The sequence below is a fragment of the Perissodus microlepis genome, chromosome 10 (genome assembly GCF_051167445.1).
Source record: "Perissodus microlepis isolate ML-2025 ecotype Zambia chromosome 10, ASM5116744v1, whole genome shotgun sequence".
In the NCBI taxonomy this organism is placed as follows: domain Eukaryota; kingdom Metazoa; phylum Chordata; class Actinopteri; order Cichliformes; family Cichlidae; genus Perissodus; species Perissodus microlepis.
The window spans coordinates 6099360-6125689 of NC_140470.1; the positions used below are offsets into that span (position 1 = coordinate 6099360).

Consider the following 26330-nt stretch of genomic DNA (forward strand, 5'->3'; position numbering starts at 1 on the left):
CATTGACATTTTCTAATTTCGCAGGGGGGTCGTATAAAGTTGGTGTTATTGATTAAAGGAGCTGAACTAGTTATGTGCTCTTGTTATGAAGGAGACACCTCTAAGCTTCCGGTAATTACTTTCCACCGTCTTGACGACTGGTCCCACTGTAACGCTAGAGCCTGCCCACCGTGTTCCACGCACTGCTTAGTGATTGGTCCACGCGAAATCCTGAACCCAAATCTCGATCCCATTGCTACACGTCAAGATAGTGGGCGTATCCGGAATGACGCAATTTCCAGGTAAAGCGTGAGCACGCCACGTGCCTCCATGGAATAAACTGTTTTATTGACAAAAGTGAGGACATTTTTGTCAATTTTTTAATCAACTTTATGTTGTTTGCTCTCACAATGGCTGTTTTAATGTGTTCATGTGTGATTTTAATATATACCCTATAGAAATCCGCATGCATGCATGGAAGTCAGTTGCAAATTACTACCTGATGTAAGAATAGAATTAGTGGTTTATAAGGTGCTTGTGTACAAAGGTGTGTGCCAAGTCCAAATGATGAACACTTCAAAGCGAACAACATACATCTACATACTCAGAATGCCATAAACAGTAATGTCAAAGAGCAATGTTGACAGTTTAAAGGTTACAGAGCACACAACACAAAATATGTCAGGAAGCACTGAAACACTTAATGACGACTTTATTTTCAAATGTAATGCTCAGGTTATAGTGCCAGGCGTAATTTCAATAAAGATCAATGGCTGACTTGTTTTTGATTGCTATGTGCAAGACAGTACATACACATACACGCATTAGCTAAAGCCTCCAACACGTGACTATTCAAATCACAGTATGACCATTTTAAAACACAAATGTAGGCAGTTTCCAGTCATTGGCCCAAACTGAAACAATTATGTAAAAAGGACCATCAAAATTACTAAAAGCAGGTGGCTTTAATTTCTGATAAATAAAGGGGGCAACACATGTAGCATCTTGTCCTGAACCTGAATAAGATGTAGCCTCTCAGGTAAAATTGAGATTGTAAATACAAGATTTCTAGCTGTTTCTCTTGGTGTGGATGAGAAGGTCCCTCTGCAGGTTGACTTCCAGATTCCCTACAGATTTGCTGCCAGGTGGGTCAGTAACTAGGGTCAATTTGTTGAAGACTCCTCGGCCAAAATAGTCAGCTACCACAGAGAATCCATCGTTAGAGCTGCGTAACTGTAAACCAGAGCAAAGACAAAAGAAAACTTGTATTTTCCAATATTCCTGTAGTGTTCAAATAAGCTTTTTAAATAACAAAAGCGGGTTATTAGACAATATTAAAGCAGACCACGCACATATTCAACACGAACACGTTCTTTGGCTTTTGGTGTACGACTTATTGTTACCTGTCTGTTGAAGTGATCGTGCAAATCGCGTTTTTGGTCCTGGGCACGCAGCATGTCCATGACTTTACGGTTTTCTGGAGTGCAAGTTGGGCACTCCGCCTCGCTCTCAGCATAGCTTTCAAAGCAGTGTTGGTGGAAGGAGTGGCAGCACAGGAAGTGAACAGATGGCAGGTCCAGCGGGCTGTTGCACATGTTACACTTTGTCTTCTGGAATATCTTGGCACTGTGTGGAAATATTAAGGTTAAGATTTATGGTCATACTTGGCAGTTTCTATAACTCTACAGCACTCTACTGACATGAGCAGTAAGAGATAAGTTGGGTGCATAAGTAAATAGATGGTGACAATATTCTTTGTTATTTTGCTGCTGTACACTACAATAAGATTCATACATCTTACAATAGAAAGAAACATGATCGAGATGTGACTGGAGTCCAGACTTTTGAGTTTAATTTAAGGGGTTTACCAAAAATACCGCATTAACAGTTTCAGTTACTTTCATAATCTCAATGGGAAAATTAGTTCTCAGATACAAAATTGTGCTTGTATCGTGACATCAGAAGTTCATTACAAGTACTCAATCTGCGCATAGTAACTATTTAAAGGAATTTTTAAGTTGTCCACAGAGGTGTTGATATACTGTGCTGTGAAAAAGTAGGTGCCTGGTTCCTGATTTCTTATCTTTTGAATATTTGTCAGATTTACATGTTTCAAACTAATTTTATTAAAGACAACCCAAGTAAATACAACATGCAATTTTAAATTATTATTTCATTTATCAGGGTAAAAAAGCTATCCAAACCTATCTGGCCATATAGAAAAGTAACTGCCCCCTAAAAATAATAAGTGGCTGTGCTACCCTTGACAGTTGGAGCTGGAACAAGCAACAGTAATAACAGGCAAACTGCTATGGAGGAATTTTGCCCCACTCTTCTTTCGAGAACCATTTTTGTTCAGCCACTTTGGAGGGCTTTCACACATAATCTGTCCAAACTTTGACTAGGCTACTACAAAACCACCTTTTTTTCCTCAGGAATTATGAGGTGGACTTGCTGTTGTGTTATCTTTGTTGCATAACCTAACTCCACCTGGGCTTCAGGCCACAAACTGATGGCCAAATACTCCTTCAGAATTTTAGGATAGAGAGCAAAATTCAAGGTTCTATTAACTACAACAAGTCGTCCTGAAGCAACAAAGCAGCTGCATACCACCACCATGTTTGTTTGTAGGTATGATGTTCTTTTTGTGAAATGCTGTGTTAGTTTCATACCAGATGTAATAGGGCAGAAACTTTCCAAATAGTTCAACTTTTCTCTTGTCGGTCAACAGAGTATTTTCTGCAAAATCTTTGAGATCATTGTGTAAAATGAGTCTTTGTTCCAAGGAGTGGGTTTCTGCCATTTTTGCCATGTCTGTTTTCCAATCCCAAAAGCCTTACAAATGGCTTTGTAACCCCTTCCAGACTGATGTCAAAACTTATTTCTTCTGTGAACTTTTACTTTGTCATTTAAGTGATTTTCTTTTAATTTAATAGGTGTTTCACTAACCAGACCCGGGTGTGTCTAGTGAAACTGAACTCATCTTTCCAAAAATGTGGTTACAGACAATTAATGATTTCACATTTGGTAGTGATTTAATTAATTAAATCATCATTTCAAAACTGTATTTTGTATTTACTCAGGTTATCTTTGTACTCACTCAGAAACATGTAAGTGTGACAAATACGCAAAAACAAAGTGAAATCAAAAAGGGGGTAAACACTTTTTACACAAGCTACAACAGAGAAGGAGCAGAGTAGGAGAAAGACAAAGAGTGTGACACAAAAATCAATAAATCCTTAAGGGGAGAGTTTCGCATCACCAAAACACCTGGAAAATAGGATGTGACGAAGTTCAGAAAACAAGTTTTACTGTCAAAGTCAACAATAAAAGACTTCTTCAACAATATTCAAACAATTTACCTCAATATGAAAACCTCTGTTTACACTTATAAACAACAAATTTATATATGAAACTAAAATGAACTAGCAGACACATAAGAGATGGAAAGCCAATAACACTTCATCATACACCACATCAGCTGTGGTGAACACAGTGAAAGCAACTCAAGCACATTTCAAGGTAAATAAATGGAATGATCCAAATATTCCTCTCTTTTTTGAACTGAAGTCAAAACAGCAGAAAGAACCACAAACAAGCAGCAGCTGAAGTCAGCAGGAAGTCCAAAGAATTTGGCAATTTACAAGGATTTCAGATTTCACTCACTTGAAAGCATACAAGTACTGAAAATAAAGCAGGTGTAATGGTGGGATTTGGCATGTTATTGCAGCTGCTCTCAGCTGCCATACCTTTTTGAGGCTTAAAAAAAACAAGAAGTAGGAAAACATCAAAGAAAATGGAGGGACGGCATTTTTAAAAGTTGTATAAACCAGTCCATAAAAGCAGATGTGATATTACAGGCCACTGTCTCATGCACATTTGTACATTTTCATGGCTGCCATTTTTTAAATCTCTTCAAATTTTTTTTTCTAGTGTGTCAAAACTGTATTATTTCAACCTCGTTTTTTTCTTCTCTCTGGTAAATGACAAAGTTGCAGATTGTGCTTGTGTGCCAGGTCAAAATATGGTCAATAAACTTACAGCCGGAATGAAATTATATGCCCATTCAAGGATTTAGCCACTAGGATGTGAAGGAAATGGGTTTAAGAGCCTCCAGGTTTATTAAACTGTCCTCAATCAGGGCAAGGCTGTGAGACGCAGAGTTTTGAAAGAAGAGGCCACTCAAGCATCTCTGGGGTTCTGCTTCCCTCCTCTTGTTTATTTGGAAATTATTATTACTTTAGGTCTCGTCAATTAAACACTGAGCTGTTCGCGGGGTGAGGAACCACAACTCAAGATTGACTGGACCAAGTGAGCTGGCCTAAATCTTAAGAGTAAAGACTGGGGAAATGGAAGCCTGGTTCGTGACTTTACAACAAGGGTCGCTGTCCAGGTAAGCCCACACTTCTTTCCATGTCTGGTCGACAATATCTTGTACCTGGTACGTGCAGTGAATGTTAGTTAGAAAGCACTTAGAAAATGTGCTTGTGAATGCACAAGTTGTGTAAAGCACTTTGAGTGCTCAGTAGAAAAGCGCTATATAAGAACCAGTCCATTTACCATTTACCATTCACTCTGCGGATTGTCGCTAGAGTGATGCGAAATTCATCTTTATGCACATAGACACAGATTGGCTTGGCAACCATGACACTGCAGTTCAGGTTGTTCTCTCTCAGTATTCTCCCTCAGATGCTTAGGACCTTATAGCAGCAGACACGACTCTCCTCACCATTACACGAACATCAGGTCAGTTTGTCAGAGGTACAGTTGGATTTTTACACAATTTAGTAAAGTTCACAGTGGAAGCAGTCAGAATGGAACAAATATCTGAGAATATGTCTGTGAAGGTTCTCAGTCATCCAGGTCATCGTAGTCAAAGGAGCTTGCACAGAAAAGCGTCTGGACTTCTTTAAGTTACTTGAAGACGTTTCACCTCTCATCCGAGAAGCTTCTTCAGTTCTAAGGTCAAATGGTGGAGAGTCCCAGATATAAACCTAGTGGGAGTATCCCCCCACAGAGGGACAAAAGGACCCCCTGATGATCCTCTAATCGCCTGAGCCAAGGTGTGAAACTGGGTGTGGGTCCCAATCAGCCAGAGTTTCGGGTGTGTTCATTGTGAAACCTGGCCCCACCTTATCATGCGAATTCCTGAGGTCAGATGGCCCAGGATGTGAGTGGGCGTTAAGGCGTCTGGGAAGGGATCTCAAAACTGGATTATAGATGGCAGAGAGTTGGTGTCGTAAACCCCCGCCTCTGTTCAAAGATGGTCGCTCACAGTGGACATAGATGGCTTCTTTCACTCCTCTTTCAAACCATCTGTCCTCTCTGTCCAAAATGTGAACATTGGCATCCTCGAAAGAGATATCTGAGAAATGTATCAACTGCAAGTTGTTTGGAAACGTCCCAGAAAATGACCTGAATGTGAGATCTGCAAAATTCCTAACTGATGAAGTTTTTGATATTTACGGACACTTTTCTTCCCAGCATCAGCTGAACACATCATGAACACATCATGAACAAAGAGCAGTCTGAGACTGTGTAGTAGGGCTGCCACGATTAGTCGACTAGTCACGATTACGTCGACTATCAAAATCGCTGACGACTGATTTAATAGTCGACGCGTCGTTTGAAGCTTTGTAAGATCACAAAAGACGCAGGAATAAGTAGTAGGATTTAAGAGTGTAATAACGGACTGAAACAGAAGATTGCAGCACTGCATGTACAAGGATGCCAGCTGCCGTTAAACCCCGAAGAAGAAGCTGTGTCCCAGAATTCATAGCGCAGCCCAGCTCAGTTTCCAACAATGGCGGCAGCTAGTTAGTTTTAATATTACTCTTATTATTCTTTCTGGGTCACAAAATAAATGTTTAACATATTTTCAGGCGAGAATGTAGCTGTGTAAACCTCAAATATCTGCTCAGTTTATCAAGACACCACATATTTTCAAAAGCGCTCCGACGTTTTCGGAGACGTCTGTTACCCACTAGCTCGATAGCTAGCCGGGGGCAAGGCTCACTAGAGCCGTGAGAACAGCGGACTCCCGGCAAATCGTTTTCAAACCCACCGTCGTCTTTCGCTACTCAGGTTAAATATATATAAGTCACTTAGATAACTTAAAAATGTTATTGTTTGGCTTTTTTTTAGTATTTTATTTGTTCCTGAGCAAAATCGGTTTGGCTGAGATTAAAGTTATAGTTTTTACACAGCTGAACAAAAGTCAAGCAGACAACTGATTATCAGAAGTGTGAGATGCTGGAGAATATACTCCGGTGTCCCGTTATATTTTAGATAGCAAGGAGTTTATTAAACTTCACCGAAACAATCTGCAAATTTCATTAAAATTTAATAAACTATCATCTTGTCTTTATTTTTAGTTAGCACATACCTTAAACACTTAAAGCTGTAAGCTAATGATAGTTATATAAGAGCAGATGCATGCTGGTGCAGTAAGCTGTACGTTTTACGTCCAATGGATGCATGATCTGATTAGTCGACTAATCGCAAAAATAATCGGTGACTAGTCGACTATCAAAATAATCGTTTGTGGCAGCCCTACTGTGTAGCTCCCCCTAAGCTGAAAAAGAGACGGACAAATACACACCAAGCAAATCACATAAACCCTCTTAGCAGGGTTAAAAATAATTGTTACTTTCCAAATACTCATAGGCATGGTCTTGATGTATTAGCTATGAAAGAGTTACGTTTACAGAAAATCCCATCCTTTATGTGACCAACCTTGTTTTGAGCTCCTGGATTTCTGAGCGAAGGTGAGCCGTTTCATCGCGATACTGTCGGATTTTCCGTTCATCATCCTCAATCTGTTGGTTCTCTCTAAGCAATTTGTTGATGAGGTAGTCTTTGATGACGGAGAGAGTGGCTGTCGAGTTGTGGGCTAATGTTTGCACCACTACAGCAACAAAAGAAAAAAAATATGACACCTTTAAAATTACATTCAACTGACATGATCTTTACCTGAACCTATACTGTAACGTGTGGGTCACACTCTAAACAACCAATGCATGAAGATAAAAATGTACTTACCAAGTAATGGAGGCATCAGGTTGTTTTGATCAATGTGATGTAGGACCTCACTGATATAAGTTTTGCAGTCTTCTTCCTTTCTGGCAAAGTATCCCAGCGCCTGCTCCCAAAGGCAACACTCTTGGTCCCCATAACGTTTGCAGGCCTCCACTACTTTTCCATACTCCTCATTCTGCATGTGGTAGTGCATAATCTGCTGGTACCTGCATACAAACGTCTCCAGTTAGTGATAAATAGTAAGATGTTCTAGCTTTACGCAGGGCTTTTTCCCCCTTTTTAAATAGAGCAACAAACTATTTTTCTAGGCTACACGAACATCTTACAAATGAGTGAGACACCATTTCTGCTTTAAAGTGTGAGTTTATATAAGCAACACAGCACTTTCAGAAAGACATGTATTGTAATGAAAAGTACTCTCCGCTGCTGAGTAATCCATTATTGTAAATTTTAATGTTATTAGGAAATGATCAGACAAACAAGGGTTTTTGGGGAATACTGTTAAATATTCAGATCTAGAGTCTGATTAAAGTGCTGTGTTTGTTTTTTGTTTTTATTTTTAACATTATGAGAGAAGCCAATTCAGTTTAATAAAAGATTAAAAGCTACATTAAGGCTGTGATTTTTAGTATCTGCATGGATGTTAAAATCACCCACAATAATTATTTGATCCGAGCCGAGCACTAAATCAGATAAGTCTGAGAAATTAGATAGAAACTGAGTAAAGGCTAAGTAGATGACAGATAGCAAATAAAACTGTTTTTTGGGGGGGTTGACAAGATTAAGCATCAGGCTTTCAAATTAATTAAAACTGTCTGGGTCTTTGGTTTATTAATAAGCTGGAGGGGAGGATTGTTCCCAGTCCCCTGATAGTTAGAATGGCTTGGGGGTGTTGATTCATTTAAGCTAACATCCTGCTGTAACCAGGTTTCTGTAAGGTAGAATAAATCGACCTAATATTTAATAATCCACATTTTACTGTTTTACTCTTTGGTGCAGTTATGGATGCTATATTGTTTCACAGTGGTTGTTGGTGTCTGTAGCTTCAAATGTGTCAAAACAGAATCATCAATAACCATAATTTGGGCAAAAACAATTGATTGTGAAATCAACAGGGCTTCTGTTTAGAGTCATCCTCCTCACCATCACCAGGAAATCATTTTTAAGGAAGGGAAATGGAAAGGCTGAAGTATGCCAAACTGCACAAGAGCTGGACTCAAAATCAGTGCCAGCGAGTCTTATATATTTATAGGACATTTTTTTATGATGAATTCCTTTGTGGTTTTCTTTTTTTGGTTCAAATCATCATCGGTATGTACAGACAATTTTTCAAGAGGCCTCGAGAACTATTCCTGAAAGCTACTTAAAGAAGTGACAAGTCTGCCTAAGACAGTTCAGGCTGTGTTGTAAAGAACAAAAGTACTCTTGCCAAATATTGACTTACGGTTAATCACTGCAAATACAGTGGTCCCATGCTATAACGCTGTTCAACTTTCGCTGATTTTTTTGTGTGTGCAAATTTTTTTTTCTTTTCAGTGCATCGTGTTCTGCATCTTGCTCGGCTGTAGACCATTGTCAATCGATCTCCTCCATGCTGTCTCTCCTGCACAGTGCAGAATGTGTTCAGCTTGTCAAACTTACAGAAATCTTTGATCGCTGGCAGTGTGACTATGAAGTGCTGTACTGTATGTTTGTAAGTTTTCTCCCCAACAAACACAACAATGTCGACGAAACGTTTTGCACCGTGAAAGGCACCTGCAGGTGCCTTTGTTTTCATTCTATAATACTGGACTTATTTTTCTACGAAGGTTTGAACTTTGAGAGTGTTTAAACAAGAGAGAAAAGCGTGAAAATGTTCATGCTTGTCGGAGAAAAGTGTATAAAGTGTGTAGTGAGGGTTTTACAGCCTTAAAACACCTGTAATAATTGTAAAAAATAAAGTTGACTACTTTGCGGATTTCACAGATCGCAGGTTATTTTAGGGAACATAAGTCCCGCATTAAATGAGGCACTTCAATTTTTTCTAGAAAAATAAAAAGAAATGAGAGATGACTCATTCCTCTCATGACAGATCACAATGTCATCTGGAAACACAGTGCAAGTCAGTACAACAAACAATCCTTACCACATTGTGTAGGACATCCTAGCTATGATTTGATGCATGCTGGGGCACTTTTTAAAACTTTTAAAACTTTATCTGGAAGGACATTACACAAAGGAAAAAGTCAAGTTAAATCAGCTAATCGCTCTAACTGTCTGGTATGCAGCCATGCTGGTACAGCTGTAACTCACAAGTCAGACCATTTATCAATTTGATGGAATGAGTTTCAGTTTCTTACAGATAATTATCCAAACCATCACCCCAAAGAGAAGGTCCAAGTATGGGGTTGGACTTAAAAGCTTGAAAGGAATTATCATGTTTTCACAAGAGACTGGAACAAGTAAATTACATCAGTTTTATAAAAAAGCAGTAATTTTACACAGGCAGGATCACCAACAAACAAACAACCTTTATTTATCACATACACAATCATACACAGTACAACATGTAGTGAAGTGCTTGTGTCCGAGCTGTGGACAGGCTGCAGATGTAGCCGCGCCATTCCAGGGCTTGGTTTTAGCATAGGTAGGTAACAGGAGTGACCTATAAGCATCTTTTGCTGACGTACACATAAGCTGAGGATGTATAATAAAGCATCCTTTATTGATAAAACATCCTTCAGTGATGTGTAACAATGATCCAATGTTTTGTTACACCTCGTTAGACGAGATATATTGATGAAAGCTGAGTGTCTTTTTAAGTGATTCATGACTAAAATTCCCCTCAGTTAGGTGGCTCTGGTGAAAAGATTGCATCATGCACTATACCTACACTATATCTGAATCCAGACCCAGATTTAGAAATGATAATTATTACATATTACTACTGTAACATGTTAGGGTTATGTTTAAAACATAAATTAACTCATAATGAGTGCATTTGCATCATTAGTATTCAACCACAAACAGTGACACAATGACTTTATTTACTGAACTAAACTGGCTTCTGCTGATACGGACACATCTTACAGCTTTCATTCGGTTTTACCTATCACACTAAAACAGTGAATAATGAGATGTTGTGAGGTGGTGCTTGATAAGTATTCAGACTGTGTGCTCACTTACAGTTTGCCTTTCTCATACAGGTAGAGGATGCCTTCTTTGAAGTTGTGCATCTGGCACAGGACAAGGGCCTTGTCAAACACAGTGTTGTCACTCCTCAGTAGCAACACAGCTTCCCCCTGCAGGACCTTCTTTCTCTGCCAAAAAGAAAAACAGAATGAGAAGCAGAATATTACATATTCAATAAATATTGAGCTTTATTAGAATAACGTCAAATGCACACAGCAGTTGCCACGAAGCACTGAAATGTAATATGTTTGGTTTTGTTAAACACTACTATAATGAACTTTAAATCAAACATTCAGATCTGCAGATTATCTGCTTTAATTCAAGTGGTTTAACAAAAGTTTTGCGTGAAATGTTTATGAGTTAAAAGTGTTTTAGTCACTTACTCATTTTCTGAACAAAATAACATTATTTTAAATGTAATATGTATAAAATTGATTCAAGTGTTTTGCAGTTAACCGTTCAGTTGCTGCCTTTAGTTTTTTCCTCAGTAACTAAAAAAAAATGCTTTGTTGGATTGAGATCAGGTGACCAAACACTTGGGTAGCTTTTGTATAACGCTTTAGGTCATTATCCTTTTGCACCATGAAGTGCTAACCCATCCGTTTCACAGCATTTGACTGAATCTATGCAGAGAGCATAGCCTTGAACACTTCATTTGAATTCAATTCAAGAGTTATTAAAGTTAAGAGTTATTAAATTTAATAGTGATGTATAAACTAGAGAAGTGTGTAACTAGTTGACTAATTGTCGTTGTTGTTACTAGATGTACTAGTCATTTAATCTAATTGTTAATATTTTTTATTGATGCACAATTCTGGTAAAATGATGTATCCTAACTGTTATGCTGCCATGTACGACCAGATGAAGATGGAGCATCGTTTTTGAGAAACACCATGAATCTGTTAGTCTAGGCCTGATCTTTTTGTTAACACCATTAGAATGAGATTGTGCATACAAGCAGTGGAAATGAGAGTACAGTGGTCCCTCATTTATCGCGGGACTTACGTTCTAAAAAAACCCTGCGATAAGTGAAATCCGCAAAGTAGCCAAGTGTATTTTTTTACAATTATAGATTTATTAATTCTGTAAAACCCCTCACTACACACTTTGTACACTTTTCTCAGACAGGCAAGAAAATTTTCACTTTTCTATCTTGTTTAAACACTCTCAAAGTTCAAACCTTCGTAGAAAAATAAGTCCAGTATTATAGAATGAAAACAAAGGCACCTGCAGGTGCCTTTCACGGTGCAAAACGTTTTGTCAACATTGTTGTGTTTGTTGGGGAGAAAACTTACAAACATACAGTACAGCACTTCATAGTCACACTGCTAGCGATCAAAGATTTCTGTAAGTTTGACAAGCTGAACACATTCTGTACTGTGCAGGAGATATGGCACAAGATTGATTGACAATGGTCTACAACAGGGGTCACCAACATGGTGCCCGCGGGCGACCCACAGGAGTCGCCCAACGCTCTTCTAACAATTGTTAGAAGAGTGTCGGCTATGTCCGGGAACTTGGCTGATCAGTTGGATCAGGATCTGGCAAAGTGCAGGTGGTTTAGCATCCAGTGTGACGAGTCTGTGGACAGCAGCAGTAGAGCACAGCTGATGGTCTTTATCGGGTGGTATTTGATGGTTTCTCCACAAAAGAAGAACTTCTGATACTACTGCCGCTAAAGACAACTACGAGGGGAGTTGACATCTATAACGCGGTGAAGGAGTTTTTTGCGAAGAAAAAGGTACCGCTGGAAAAGCTGGTATCAGTGCCTACCGACGGAGCTCCTGCTATGATCGGCCAACATGCAGGATTCATCACTCACTGTAAAGGTGACACAGAGTTCCCAAACTTCATGCATTACCACTGCATCATTCACCAGCAGGCGTTATGCGCAAAGGTGATCGGCTTCGAGCACGTCATGACTCCCGTTGTGAAGATCATAAACAGCATCCGCTCCAGAGCTAAACAGCACAGAACATTCAAGGTGCTACTGGAGGAGCTGTCAGCTGAATATGGTGACTTGCTACTACAAACGGAAATCCGATGGCTCAGCAGAGGATGGATTTTGCTTCGTTTTTTGTCACTTTTGGGTGAAATCAAAGAGTTCATGCAATCCAAAGGGGAAGACACATCTCTGCTGGAGGACACTGAGTGGACACTTGACCTTGCGTTTTTAACGGACATTACTGGGAAACTGAACCATTTGAACTGTGAGCTGCAAGGCAAAGGTAAGACTGTTGCTGACATGATTAGTGCTTTAAATGGATTTAAAGCCCAGATGAGCATCTTCTCTGTGCATTTACAGAGAAAAAAGGTGCTGCACTTTCCCTCTGTGCAGATGGTGCTGAAAGGTAATGCTTCTGCATCTAAGACTTTTGACAAAGTTACAGAAAAGTACACAAGTCATAAACCGACTTGGTCAAGAGTTTGAGAATAGGTTTTGTGACCTTGATCAGCTTGAGCCATGCGTGTCATTCATTTCCAATCCTTTCATGAATGTGGACACAACATGCATTGCTGAGCAACTAAGTTCAGTGTTCAGCTTGGATGCTGGACAGGTGGAAATCGAAATTGTAACATTGCAAAATGACCTCCACCTCAAAGCCTATGAGGGTACACCAAACTTTTGGTGCCTTGTTGACACAGAAAAGTACAGTGGTGTATGCACAGCAGCTACAAAAGTTGCCAGCCTGTTTGGTTCAACCTATCTTTGTGAATCAGCCTTTTCTGATATGAACTTCATCAAGTTCATGTCAGAACTTTATTTTTTGCCTCATTTTATTTTATTTACTCATCTTTTCTCCTTGTTACTATGTGGAGTGGTATATTCTGATTGTAAATTTGTTGTTTGGTTTGCGTTAGGACCGGAGATAAATGTTAGTTTGTTCCTTGATTTTTGGTGCCCACTTGCAATATAAATTGGATTGTAGATAGGGGGCAGGGTTTAATAAGAATATTTTCTTCTTCCTGCTCCTTTTCACACATGGTTGCAGTGCTTTACCGATAGAAAGTGTGGTTGGTTTGTCTGAAAGAACTAACTGTGGAAACTGTTGTACCAAGCGTGAAATAAATAAATGAAATGAAAGAACAAACACAGAACACGCCTCTCTGATGCACATCTGCAAGACTCACTCAGAGTTGCAGTGTCAAGTTATACCCCAGATTACAACACACTGGTGAACAGCATGCAATGCCAGGTTTCCCACTAACAGACAAAGAAAGCCATATTAGATGTTCTCAGTGGCAACATTACAGTGTCATGTCAAAGTTGAATTTAATTATTGAAAAACAAATGTGTTTGTTAAGTGTAACATATGATAATTTGTTTTAAAATGCTGCAAATTTGGTGAAAAGTTCTGTAAAATGTGAAAGTTGATTTTTGTATGTTACATACATACAAAAATAATGTATGTAACAGTGCATGATTTGTTAAAATGTGTTAGTGGTAAGTGAAAATGTTGTAGAAGTGATCACTTCAAAATGTAAATACTTGCAGAGATTTATAGAAATAAAGTGTTGCATATTGATATTTATCTGTTTCCTACCTTGTTTCCTACTTGCATTCTTTATTATTATGGTGAAAAATAATTAACATAATCAGTGTCTTTACATAGATGAATATCATTAATTATTAATGATAACATATAATTAACATATAGTTAAATTGAGGAAATTTGTTATTTCAGAAGTGTGTGTCAAACTGGTAGCCCTTCACGTTAATCAGTACCCAAGAAGTAGCTCTCACTTTCAAAAAAGTTGGTGACCCCTGGTCTACAGCCAATCAGGACACAGAACACAATGTGCTGTTGTGCTGTTAAAAAAAAAAAAAAAAAAGCATGCAAAATTGCACACAAAAAAAAAATCAGCGAAAAAGCGAGGCTGCAAAAGGTGAACCGCGTTATAGCAAGGGACCACTGTATAAGTACTCCTGTTCAACATTGAAAGGAGCCAGCTAAGACTGTCACATCCTACCAGGAGGAGACCCCGGAGGACACCCAGGACAGCCTGTAGAGATTACAACTCTTGACTGGCATGGGAACGCCTCATGTTTCCCTGGATAAGATGGAAGAGGTGGCTGGTGAGAGGGAGGTTGATGGGTTGATGGCCAGACAACTAATTGTTTTGTCATTGATAGGGATGGGTACCGGTATCCGGTGCCATTATAGCACCGGTTCTGACATAAACGGTAGTAACCAGACCGAAAAGCAGCGCACATTTTGGTGCTTTATTTCGGTGCTTTTTTTCCCCTGATATGTCATACACTTTGGATTCTAGCCAATCATTTTACCTTTCCGAGGACAGTAGGCGGGCCCAGATACGTACGTTCTTTTAGAGCAGAGCTACAGATTAAAAATGCCCAAGGCGAAGCAGTCAAAAGTCTGGCTGTACTTCACAGCAAAAGATGCAAACTCAGCAGCCTGCAACAAGTGCTTTAAAGTGATACTGTGCAGAGGTAACTCCTCGAATCTGATGAAACACCTGGCGATGCATAGCGTTTTGTTAAAAGCCGAGAAATGTGCCGTATTTGATAGCTTTCTGCGAGACCTCACACCGAGCACATCTACTGCGGGTGGGTTGCCCGTTATCGGACCCGGAGTTTGCAACATCCCCCAAAAACCCGAAGAAGAGAGTCCTGGCCCCTAGCCCTGCCAGTGTAGCAGAAATGATGACGGATGATGATGGCAGCAGTAGCCGTTCTTCTCTGCGTGAGTAGCCTAATGTTGTCGGTGTGTAATTTACGTTGAGTAAGCTAACCACGTTATTACATTAATGCACGTAAGGTGAACTAGCAAACACCGTCGTAGTTACATGCGGCTGTCTTCTTGTTTGATGGCAGATACTCCCTTCACCCTGGCCAAAAAGGTTAAAATGACCAAAGAAAAAGTGGAAAACAGCTAAACATGAGAGGTTTTTGGACAAAGTTTGTGTTGTTTCAATTGTTTAAGCACTGCTTCCAGCCAAGAGTGATACCATATATGCCCTATAGCTGCAGAAAAGGCTAACATTGTTATCTTTTTACACAAAAACAGCTGAACATGAGAGGTTTTTGGACAAAGTGTGTGTTCTCCATTCTTTAAGCACCGGTTCCAGCACCGGCACCGTTTCAAAAGTACCGGTTTGGTACTGGTATCGGATAAAACCTAAACGATACCCATCCCTAGTCATTGACATGTTTGGTGTCAAGTTTTGAACAACATGCATCATTCAGAATACATGGCAATTGCACCACACCTTTTCATTCGTAGTTTATCAGTATTTCCAACGTTATTTTTGGTCATGTTTTACGAACATCTTTTGTTGTTTTCATATTATATTGGTTTATTTTAAGGGTTTTTATGCTTCGTCATCTTCAATGTCGTAACATTGCTCCCACCATGTTTAACAGAAGATGTGGCATGCTTATGACCATGATTTTTTTTTTCTTTTGGGGGGGGGGGGGTATCCCACGCTAGAATTTTGTCTTTGCATCATTTTGGTAGAAGTTATTCTGTCTAAAGATTTATTTTTGGGATGGCTTAGGAGGTAGAGCATGTCATCCACTAATCTGTTGGTGGTTCGGTCCCTGGCTGCTCCAGTCTGTGTACCAAATATCCTTGGGCAAGATACTACCTGAAGTAACTCTCCGATGCATCAATTGTTAGATAGAAAGCACTTCAGAATAGAAAAATGTGCTGGTGTGAATAAGGTTGTATAAAGCACTTTGAGTCCTCAGGCAGAGTAGAAAAGCACTATACAAGAACTGTGAGCGTAACCAGTCCTTTGCGTCTTGCTACAAACCCTCTATATTTCCATTCATGAGAATTGGTTTCCGTTTCTTTTGGTACATTTTTAAGAATGGATCACATTTTCAATCATTTTGCCAATCCACAAGTTTTTATAATATTCCATATAGGTTTGTTTTGTCTAAACATTTATTGAAATGCTTTTTTCCTTGTTTAAAATAAATAAACAAGTAAATGAAAAACAATTTCCTGAAATCACACTCGATTTTTAAAATCTTCATGGCAGCTTGTATAACTGTCTAAATGTTATGCACTGACCTCAGGATCTTGTTCATGTGCCCAGTCTTGCAACCGTAGTTCCAGTAGTGTGTCATACACACCCTGGGGAGAACGGGGGTCCACCTCAATCATGTGCTCCAGGAAGGCTTTGAGCTCCCGAGGGTTATTGGCAAAAATCGGGATGAATTCCTCCGAGTTTGCCTAAAATACAAACAGTAGTGGAGGAGAATATTTCTGATAAACACTTCAAATTTATGATCAATATTAATGATTATCTAGGAGAATAACAGTATTGCTCAGAGACCTTATTGACCACACTCCTGTCCAGGCTGTCTTTTTCAGCAGCATCTCCACTGGGTTGGTAATTAGTGCATAAGCCCTTCAGGAGGAGCGTGGTACCTTCAGGGACATGGTGCATCAGTGTCTTGCCATAACGCTTCATGTTGCTTTCAGCTTGTTCAAAAGGCAGACGCCCAATGTAGCGCAGCCCTTCTTGATAATTCTGTGGGAAAATAATAATAACAACAAGCTTTTTATTATTTGTCACATACAGTATCATACAGAGTACAATGTGTAGTGAAATGTTCTTGTGTCCGTACTGCGGACAGGCTGCAGACGTAGCCGCGCCATTCCAGGGCTTTTTTTAGGTTAGCAAGAGGGGTCTAGCCTTACTGAATACTGGGTGGGAATCGAACTTGCAACTCCCGCTCCAAAAACGTGTAGTCTGTTTGTAGCCAAAAACTATCCAGCTGCCACTCTCTGCCAAATATCCACTCTCCATTAGAAAGAGAGTTAATATGTTAAATACTATTTTATTTTTGATGTGGTATAAATTCCAAAATTCTAGCTGACTTTCTTCTTGAGTAATTGCATTCACAAGATTTTCAGAAAACTTGATATCTGACCTTACAGACACTAAAGTTACTAAAATTCCAACTTGTTTGAGCTTTTAATAGTAGATGCACCTATGAAATGAATTTGATAATACTACGTTGCCTCCTTCGGGTGTCCACACTGCCCGCCCAAGGTTGGGTGAGGACACTACCCCTCATTAATTGCCCTTATCTTAATTCCCCCTTTCAGATAAATAAAGTCTCTCTGATTCTGATTCACCTTTTACAGTGGAGGGGTAAAAAGGACAGGACTGTGCACAAGTTCACAAATAACTTTTACAATGTTAAAAGGTCTTAATTAGCTTTAAAAATTATTTTGACTAATCACCACCTTATATCAATAATAATCAGCCATGAGCTGCTCTAAGCAGTTGTCTAGCACTGCTTAGAGAATATAATACTATGGCTATGAACATAGCAAACCAATTTGTGGGACCCACTCATAACAAAAATTTAGCGTCAGTAGATCCATTTTGCAAAGAAGTCCTGTAGTGGAATGGAAGAATTCTGAATGCAAATATCACAGTGATCGTAACCCAAATCCAAGATATGCCTTACCTGAAGACCATCTCAAATCTAAGAGCACAAAAACAGGGAATGCAAGTCCAGACAGTCTAGGAACGTCATAGAAACTTTGAACGAAAAACAGACCAAAATCTTCCAGACCAGAACTGAAAGACTCTTAGTTGCTAATAAAAAAATGTTTACAAGTTTCAATGTTTGCCAAAGGAAACGTTAGTAATGCATTGGATGGCTTTTTAAGGTTAAGAAAAAAAAAAAAAGAACAGGACAATTCCTAGTAGCCCAGAGAAGTGATGAACATCTATCTCTAAAGAAAGGTTTGAACATTTGTACCTTCAAGTCCTCCAGCTGGATCTTTAGGTACCACTCGTGGTGCATATGTTTCTCAGCCAAGAAGACAGCGTGGCTGTGGTAGCCAGCCTGCCGGAGAACCTTGATGGCGATTTCAACATCAAAGTGTACTTCATTTTCACTGCTCTGTTTAAATACAGTGTGGGAAGACAACACATTTATGATATACCAACCATTATTGACTCTTGCCAATCTGGGTTTTAATGACAGTCCGAATTAAATAGCAGTCTTAATCATCAAAAGCCCAACACATCAGTGCTCACGTTCACCAGTCAGTCACCTTAATGAACTCTTCCAGCTTGGAACTGTCCTTGAGCTTGGTATAACAGTTGAGCAGCAGTGTAGTGTGATCTGCATTGGCCAATGACTGCCTGTGCAGGGCTTGCAGATAGGCTGTCAGATTGTGGATCCTCTGTGCATCTAGAAATTTCCTGATGACATATGATGGCTCCAGCTTCCCAATGGTGCTGTGTGAGAAAACAATGTATTTTTAAGAGGGATTTTATTAATGGCTCATTTGATCTGTAATGTATATATCACTAAATATGTTTAGTGATTAAAACACTTGAAAATTAAGAATAATAATATCATCATTCAATAATGAAATTTCTCAATTTCAGCACTTGCTATCTTTGCACTCTTTTCAATAAATTGAGCCTTTGAATAATGGCAAAACTCATTCTCATCCAGCGAGTTCCAGTCCTGGCAAATGCAATTACCGAATATACTGCTGAATGGCACCGTCGTGGTCCCCCTTAAGGTACAGGTGATCACCATATTGTCTGAAGATATCTGATACCCCATCACTGTCCAGGTGCTGACTCTTAGCCAGGTTTATGGCCATCACAAACAGATTCTTCTTAAACAGCATCTTTAAAGACAAACATTATTATATATAACGTTATTCTACCTGAATAACTAGATTTATAGATGATTCAATTCACTGTTCATCACTGCTTTTAAACAAGTCCTCAATCAGCAGTTACAGAGACTGAACTGACCTCCAGTTTGGTCTGTGTGTCTTTCTCCTGGAGAACAAACATTTTTCCATCTCTAGTCAGAATGTAGAAGGAACCCCACTCTGCTACCACGTCAATGACATCATCAAAAGAGGCACTGTAGGCAATGAATTTGTTGTCCAGGTCATAGATAGTTAGCAGCTGTTTGTCTGATGGCGAGCTCTCCCCACTACTGAAGCATGTTCTGAATTAAAAATGAATAGAATCATTAGTCTCATAGGACATGTATTTTTGTAAGTCACCTGATGAATATGGATTATTGAATTAAGATTTGTGATTTAAAGATGGCTTTGAATAACGGAATATTAAAATTCAATATTCTCTTCTTTCAGATGAAATACTCCGTGAATATTACTGTCACCTCATTCTTTCAGTCCTGTTCTTACTTGTTGGGTGACTTTACATCCCTTATGAGTAAAAACAGATATCCACGGTGCCAGTGGGCCAATAGCTTGTGTCCATCAAAAGCAAAACAGGGCCCTCGTTCATCAGGCTGATACAGGTACACACATTCTTCACCAGCTACAATGAACTGAGAATCCTGGGATGGATCTGCCAGGGATGAGCAGCGCAGTGCACAGCCGTGTGTATCCAGCTCCACTTTTGGATACTCCTTGATGGACAGGGTGTAACACTAAATAAATAAAGATGACAAAGAGTACTTCAAAAGACTGAAAGACTGTATGCTCACCTTCAAACTATGAGAACATTCTCTTTAAAACCTACAGGATAAACAAGGTAATCCAATATAAAACCAAAATGAGCACACCTTTGTGTAATATCACTTAAATGTCCAATACTTCAAATAATCTCAACTGTTATGAACAATAAAAACATTTAGACAACATCAACATACATATTTACTGCATGTGTTCTTTTTGGCTCCACATGATGATTGTCAGCCTTTGTAATGACAGAACATCAAGATCACGGACCAATTAAATCCCCAGTGGGAACAAAGCTGCATCAGTAAACCAGTGAAAAGACAATACAGACTCTGCACAATCTAGCACTCAATAATAGATGGGTATATGTCTTGATACACGCTCAATAATCCGAGAAATTAATTAATGGCCAACAAACAACAATCTCTGAATCACTGAGGGGGACTAAGGGTACATCTTTCACCATCTTACAATACCGTGATCCCCCAACTATATGCAAATAGTATTCATGACTTAAGGTCATGACAACTGACATATTAATCATCATGAAACTGATCTTGTGGCTGAAAGCTATGCAGTAGTGCTGATTTTGATTGTTCTTTTAATAACTCTGAAGACATCACTTGGATGAAATTTTTCTTCTACCTCCTCTTTTCTCCATCCTATATCCAGGTGAATTGAATCAACTTCTTAAGATGGCTAAGTGCTATAGATATTGCATAGTATCACAAAAACCATATTTAATCTTTGGCACAAAAGTGAAAGATTAAACTTTCTTAGCAACCTAATGCATATTGGAGAACATTCTTTGGTTAAATAAGCACAAAACAAATTTGTCTGGATCAGACGAGCATATCTAGATTACTAAAGTGAATGTAACAGTGTTGACAGTCAATTCAAGTCTAGTCATTTCTGCAGGACATTTAAAAACAACAGCTGGTGACCAAAGTGCTGTACATCAGCGGTCCCCAACCTTTTTTGCGTCACGGACCGGTTTATGTCCGACAATATTTTCACGGACTGGCCTTTAAGGTCTCGTGGATAAATGCAACAAAATAAAACCAGTACACCCCCCCCCTAAAAAAAAAGATTTATTCATAACACACAGGAAAAGACCCAGGGAAACCGAGTTAACGATAAAAACTATTACAAAAAACCAATAAAATCCCTGAAAACCATAAATTTCACACCCGAGCCTCAACTCTCGCGGCCCGGTACCAAATGACTGGCCCGGGGGTCAGGGACCGCTGCTGTACATGTAATATATTCTAACAGCATAAATCACAGAACAAAATAACAGTATAAGATAAAATGAGAAAGCACGAGTAAAAAACAACACAAACAAAAGTAGTCTGAACTCATTCTGATTTGAAAGCAGAGAATAAAAATGAGTTTTCAAATGGGTTTTGAAAGCAGCTGATGTGGGAGAGTTCCTGATCTGAAGGGGTAGTTCGTCCACAGTTTCAGAACACAAATTGCAATGGCCCAATCCTTTAATCTGGACCTTTGGATGGCGAGGAGAATTTGCTCAGCAGACTGTGTGTTTTTTTTTGTTTGTTTGTTTGTTTTTTACTGTGGGTCCTGTACTTTTTTGATATTAGTAAATGTAAACCTTCACTTTTAAATCTTACATAAAAGCAGGGCTCTAGAGTGCGACCAATGTGGTGTCAAATGCGACCAAATTTTTCAATGGTGCGACTAAAAAAGCATCCTAGGTCACACCGGTGCAACCAACAGCTGTTCAAGTCTCCGTGTGGTCAACAACATACACACATTATGCCCCTAAACCAATCAGAGATAGTCAGGGGTGGGACCTCTCTGATTGGCCGTGGTCCAGATATTTCTGTAGTCCTTCGTGTGTACGTTCGAAAGTGCAGGTGGATAGAGAGAGGTGAGTAGCTTGAATAAAGCGATATCGATTCATTAAATCCTGAATCAACTTTTAAATATAAATGTATTTTGCCAGAAATGCCAGAACCTGAGGTTAAAGATCTCAAAACTATTTCAACAACCACCAAACAGCAAATGAGAGCAGGTAAACGGATTCCACACAAAGATGTAAACACAGAGCGCGGACCCGGCGCATCAGAATCAGCTTTCTCTTACTCGGCTTTCTCACCCGACGGCCCATACACGGACACGCCGTTGGGGCTGAAAGCCGACAGCTCACTGATTCTGATGCGTCGGTGGGTTCGCCCTTTGTGTTTACGTCTTTTTTGCGCTAGATTCTGAGCTGCAGGTTTTGTCTCTCTCCAACCAAAATTCACTGAACCAGCAGCAAAAGAAGATCCAAACTACGCTTCACATTTGAAAAATGTCTTCATTAATTCGCTCTAACTTCTGCTATTTTGCTTCCACCACGAAGCAAAACGGCATTATTCATACCGTTGTTTACAGCGCTGTTGGCCGCTGTCATATATATATATATATATATATATATATATATATATATATATATATATTTTTATAACTCAAATGAGCCTCGGACAAGAGAGCCTAATTTCTGCTGTTCAATACTGAAGAAACTATACTTTTAAAATTATGCAAAATTGCAGAATATTTGATATAAAAAGCCAGGCCAGGAAACTCTGCTTCATGTTTTTCTGTTTTATCCTCAATTACTTTGACACAAAAGCATCTGCTGTGATGCTCACACCTCTGATGAAGTCTCACAGTGTCAGTACTGATAGATGATCAGAATTATAATATTTCTGTATGTCTGAGGCAAAATTGAATCGAATCAGCAAACAGCTCATCACAGGAGGCAGAGATGATGATTAAGTTTAACATTGTCTACAATACTACCAAAGAGTGCCAAAGCACTTTAAGCACAAGCACTTTTTCAGTAACTTATCTTTCTTGTAGAACTGTGCTCCAAATAAAGAACGTTGTGCTGACAAGATTGTTAGTTAATCATTTACAAATGAATATTGTCTGTATGGACAGCAATTTTCCCCACAAAAAAGTGAACATGTAAAACTGCAGTGTTAAGCGATGCGGTTGAAAAATTTGGGTGCGACTTAACTTTTGTGCTGGTGCGCCTAACTTTTTTTGTTAGGCGCACCAGTGTAACCGTGGCTAAAAGTTAGTCTAGAGCCCTGAAAAGCAAATGCCAAAGTGTTCAACTTTGAAGGAATGTAGCGGCTGTTAGGTCACTTCCATTAATTGACATTTCAAAGATATTGCACAGGATGGTCCTCATTTCTGTATAGCACATGGTGACTTACGTAGACTTTCTCCAGGGTGGCAACAAACAGATGGGTAACTTTTGCTACTTGGCGGAAGGCGAGGCCAGTGACAGGGCTAGCTCCCTCATGCAGAGTCAGAGTTTTACTGTGACGATCTCTGGTGATGTCACCTTTGGTCAAAACCACACTGCCATCTGTGAAGCCTGCCAGGAAATACAAAATCTGCTATAACCTTTCAGAATGACGACTGGGTCAGTAGACCAAAAGAACCTTTCTTCGAGTCTTACCAATTGCCATAAAGTTCAGGTTTTCGTGCACACTGAGGCAAGAAACTTCAGTTGGTTTGTTGCCTGGAATTGCAGGAAATATCCTAGTGCAGAGAGGATTTCCACTGTCCCTCTTGTCCAGGTTCCAGACCTTTACCTAAGAAATAAGAATTATTCAGTTTAGCAGTGGTTTCTGTATGTGTGTTTTGAAAATGAGACTTCTCTGGGAAACATCAGGCTTACTACAGGGTTTATTCCATGTTCATCCTGACCCACTGACACAAGGATGCTGTGTTGCTTAAGCTGGTAGAGATGTGTAACTCGCAACTTGTAGGCCTGAAAAGACATCAGCTGCAAGGAGCGCATCAAAAGCCAGATCTTACCTTCCATATGTAACACTGCAAAGGTTAAGGATAATTATATTTACAAAACAATTTCTAAAATACAAAAAAGCTGTTTATAAAATTGCTGCAAAATTAATTAAAAAAAATACCCCATCCTTTTCTCTTTTCAATATACTTACATAAATGTACATGCTTACATACTATATGCACAGTATATTTTATTTTAATATTATTCATCAAGACCTGGTTCCAAGTAATTTCACAAGTTATATTATATTGTGAAAGTGTCATACTCCTTTCCTTTGTAGTTTCATACTTGACTGATGAGGAAATATCTGAATTTATTAATAAATCTAGGCCTTCTGCCTGTCATCTTAACCCACTTCAACTCAAGTGGAAGTCCTGTTTATCCCCTCTCCTGACGTTATTTACTCGTCTAGTTTAACTGTTTCGCTCTTAAAACAATTGTGATAATTCCAACACTTGAGAAACCTGGTGCAGACCCTTTCACCTTAACTACCTTTTCTTTCAAAAGAAAAACTTACTATCACCTTACTAAACAATGTTTAAGCTGTTTAAACAATTGCAGTCTCGTTTTCAGCCACAGAAACTTAAGATCATTTGTGATTTTAACTATACTTGTGCTGCTCCAGTTGTCAGTGGTTTTTCCCAGGGGTCTTTCTTAGCTCTCCATTTTATTATTTATGTTTTGGTCAGATTTTTACTCAATCAGGCTACAATTTCATTTCTATGCCAATGACATAGAAATGACATAGTTTCTTGGCCATTCAATTGAGTTCCGCTGTCTCAACTTTTTCTCTCACTAAAACAGATGTTCTTCTAGTAGAAACCAAAAATCTCTACGTGTACTGAAATTAGGGCTGTTCGATATAACGATATATATCGGATGACAATATAAAAACCTCTATTGTTTCATTTTACGCTATGGTTTGTTTCATGGTGTCGCAAAATAAACTGTTTACGGCAATATTTTGTCATCGTTTTGATGGTCACTGTAGTGGCTATATTAATTTCTTAAAGTTCACTCTTTCTCTTATATTTAATATAACCACACTATGGACGGACAAGCGCCTGTTTTTATGCGTTGTTAGCAACAGTGACGGTATAACCATCGCGTGTCCGCTTGTTTATTTTCCACATAAACCTTTCACAATATAGCTCAAGATCCTGTTGAGACTTTTCAAAATAAACTGAATCACGTGAAAGACTATGCAGAGTATTTACGGATGAGAAGCAAAAAAGAGCCGTCAGGTGCTAAAAAATAAACCTTATACTCAAACGTTAGAACAGGCTTTTCCCAGCAGCAGGCTGTGTAATAAATACTTACACAAAAAATGGCGGCCGTTACAACTTATGTCTAAAAATGTATAGTTTCATACAAAGGTTAAAAAACTCGCCTCCAGGTAAACAACGCCCAGCTGGAAACACTTCACGCAAGTCGAGCTGCCCGAGATTCACAGAAAATGTTACATTTTTGTGATTTATATCGTTATCAGGACGATAGATGTCTTATATCGGGATATGAGATTTTGGTCATATCGCACTGCCCTAGCTGAAATTCTCTAATCTTTCCTCCCTCCCAGGTTAAAATGATATCAGACCGTCTGGAGATTTACATTTATGTAGTTGGCTAAGCCCATCCCTTACAGCTCTTGTTTATGCTCTGGTTACAGTAAATCCATCCTCTCTGGCTGACCACAGACACCTCTATTGCCTTTCCAAAATGTAGGTGCTCATGTCATTACCAGAAACACTTTCAGAGACCATGTGTACTCCTGTCATTCAACTGGCATCATGTAAAATAGTGAATCAATTTTAAGATTCTGCTTAATTGAACTTTTTCCACAGTCTTGCAGCTTCATGATTTTCTGAACATCTCAGCTGAGTGGCCCCTAATCTTTGGAGCTGTCTCCCGCACCACATTCCCAACATTTATTTAACATCTATTCATCTTAAAAGACAGTCTTAAAACACATTTTCATTCCAAGGTGTGTCTTAAAAGGTGCATATTAAAAATGCAATATTATTATTTATGTAGATACAATGGATATAGGCGGATACTAGGCCAGTATTAATCATTTTCTAAAGCCCTGTGGGTCTCCATCGGATACCCGTGCAAGGCGGTTATAATAAGCTCGATTAGCATCTAACGTGCTGGTGTGCATGTCAACCCGCTCTGTTGTATACTATTTTTTTTTTTTACGAACTTTGCGCGGCTTTTCCCTTACTTTTTCTTGCTGGAATAAACACGATGACTAACTACAAGTTCCCAGTAAAGCTAAAGATTAAGTGGGAAATACGTAAAATGTAGCTTTAGGCGGAAAGAAGTCCACGAGGGTTCGTGGAGTCTCAGACAAGCAGTCGAGCCTCAACTCCAACGACAACGTATACATTTGCATGTAGATTGATATGGCGCAGAAAACGAAGCAAGCCTAGCTCTGTCGCCGCCTACAACCTACTGCTTCAATAACCTGCAAAGACAATAGTTACTTATCTCGAAGATATGCTCTACATTACCTGAATTTAAATTTTACTGTCACGAATTCTGGGTTATTTAGCGTCAGTTATCAGCAAGCTAGCATCACATCAGCTAATGTAGCTAACTGTTGCCATTTAAGGATATCTCCGAGAACGATATGACCCCGACCGGAGTCAGAAGCCGAGATCCCTTTTGGGAGAAGAAAGTTTTTCCCATTGTCATCTGGGTCCTTCACCGTATCCTTATCAAAGAAGACAAATTTTCTCCACTGTAAGAACGCTGCCATTTTGTTAGTATTTGCAGACTGGGGTGTTGTCATGTGACACGTGAGTCACATGACCAAATCGCTGGTTCTCCATTTCCTGGCTATAGCAGGCATGAGGCAGGCCTGC

At 39.2% G+C, this 26330-nt stretch overlaps 1 protein-coding gene across 1 annotated transcript; it reads right to left on the reverse strand.

Annotated features, from left to right (window-relative positions):
* Positions 1-674: 674 nt before the first annotated feature.
* On the reverse strand, positions 675-26275 carry vps11 (VPS11 core subunit of CORVET and HOPS complexes). Its single transcript, XM_084941585.1, has 16 exons — positions 26079-26275; positions 23338-23482; positions 23116-23251; positions 22868-23031; positions 19362-19609; positions 18958-19159; positions 18676-18827; positions 18237-18423; positions 17939-18082; positions 16495-16692; positions 16230-16391; positions 10183-10316; positions 7021-7223; positions 6715-6886; positions 1383-1605; positions 675-1212 (listed from the first exon to the last, which is right to left on the reverse strand). The coding sequence occupies exons 1-16, from the start codon at positions 26255-26257 to the stop codon at positions 1048-1050; spliced, it is 2814 nt and encodes a 937-aa protein (XP_084797711.1). The 5' UTR covers positions 26258-26275; the 3' UTR covers positions 675-1047.
* Positions 26276-26330: the final 55 nt, after the last annotated feature.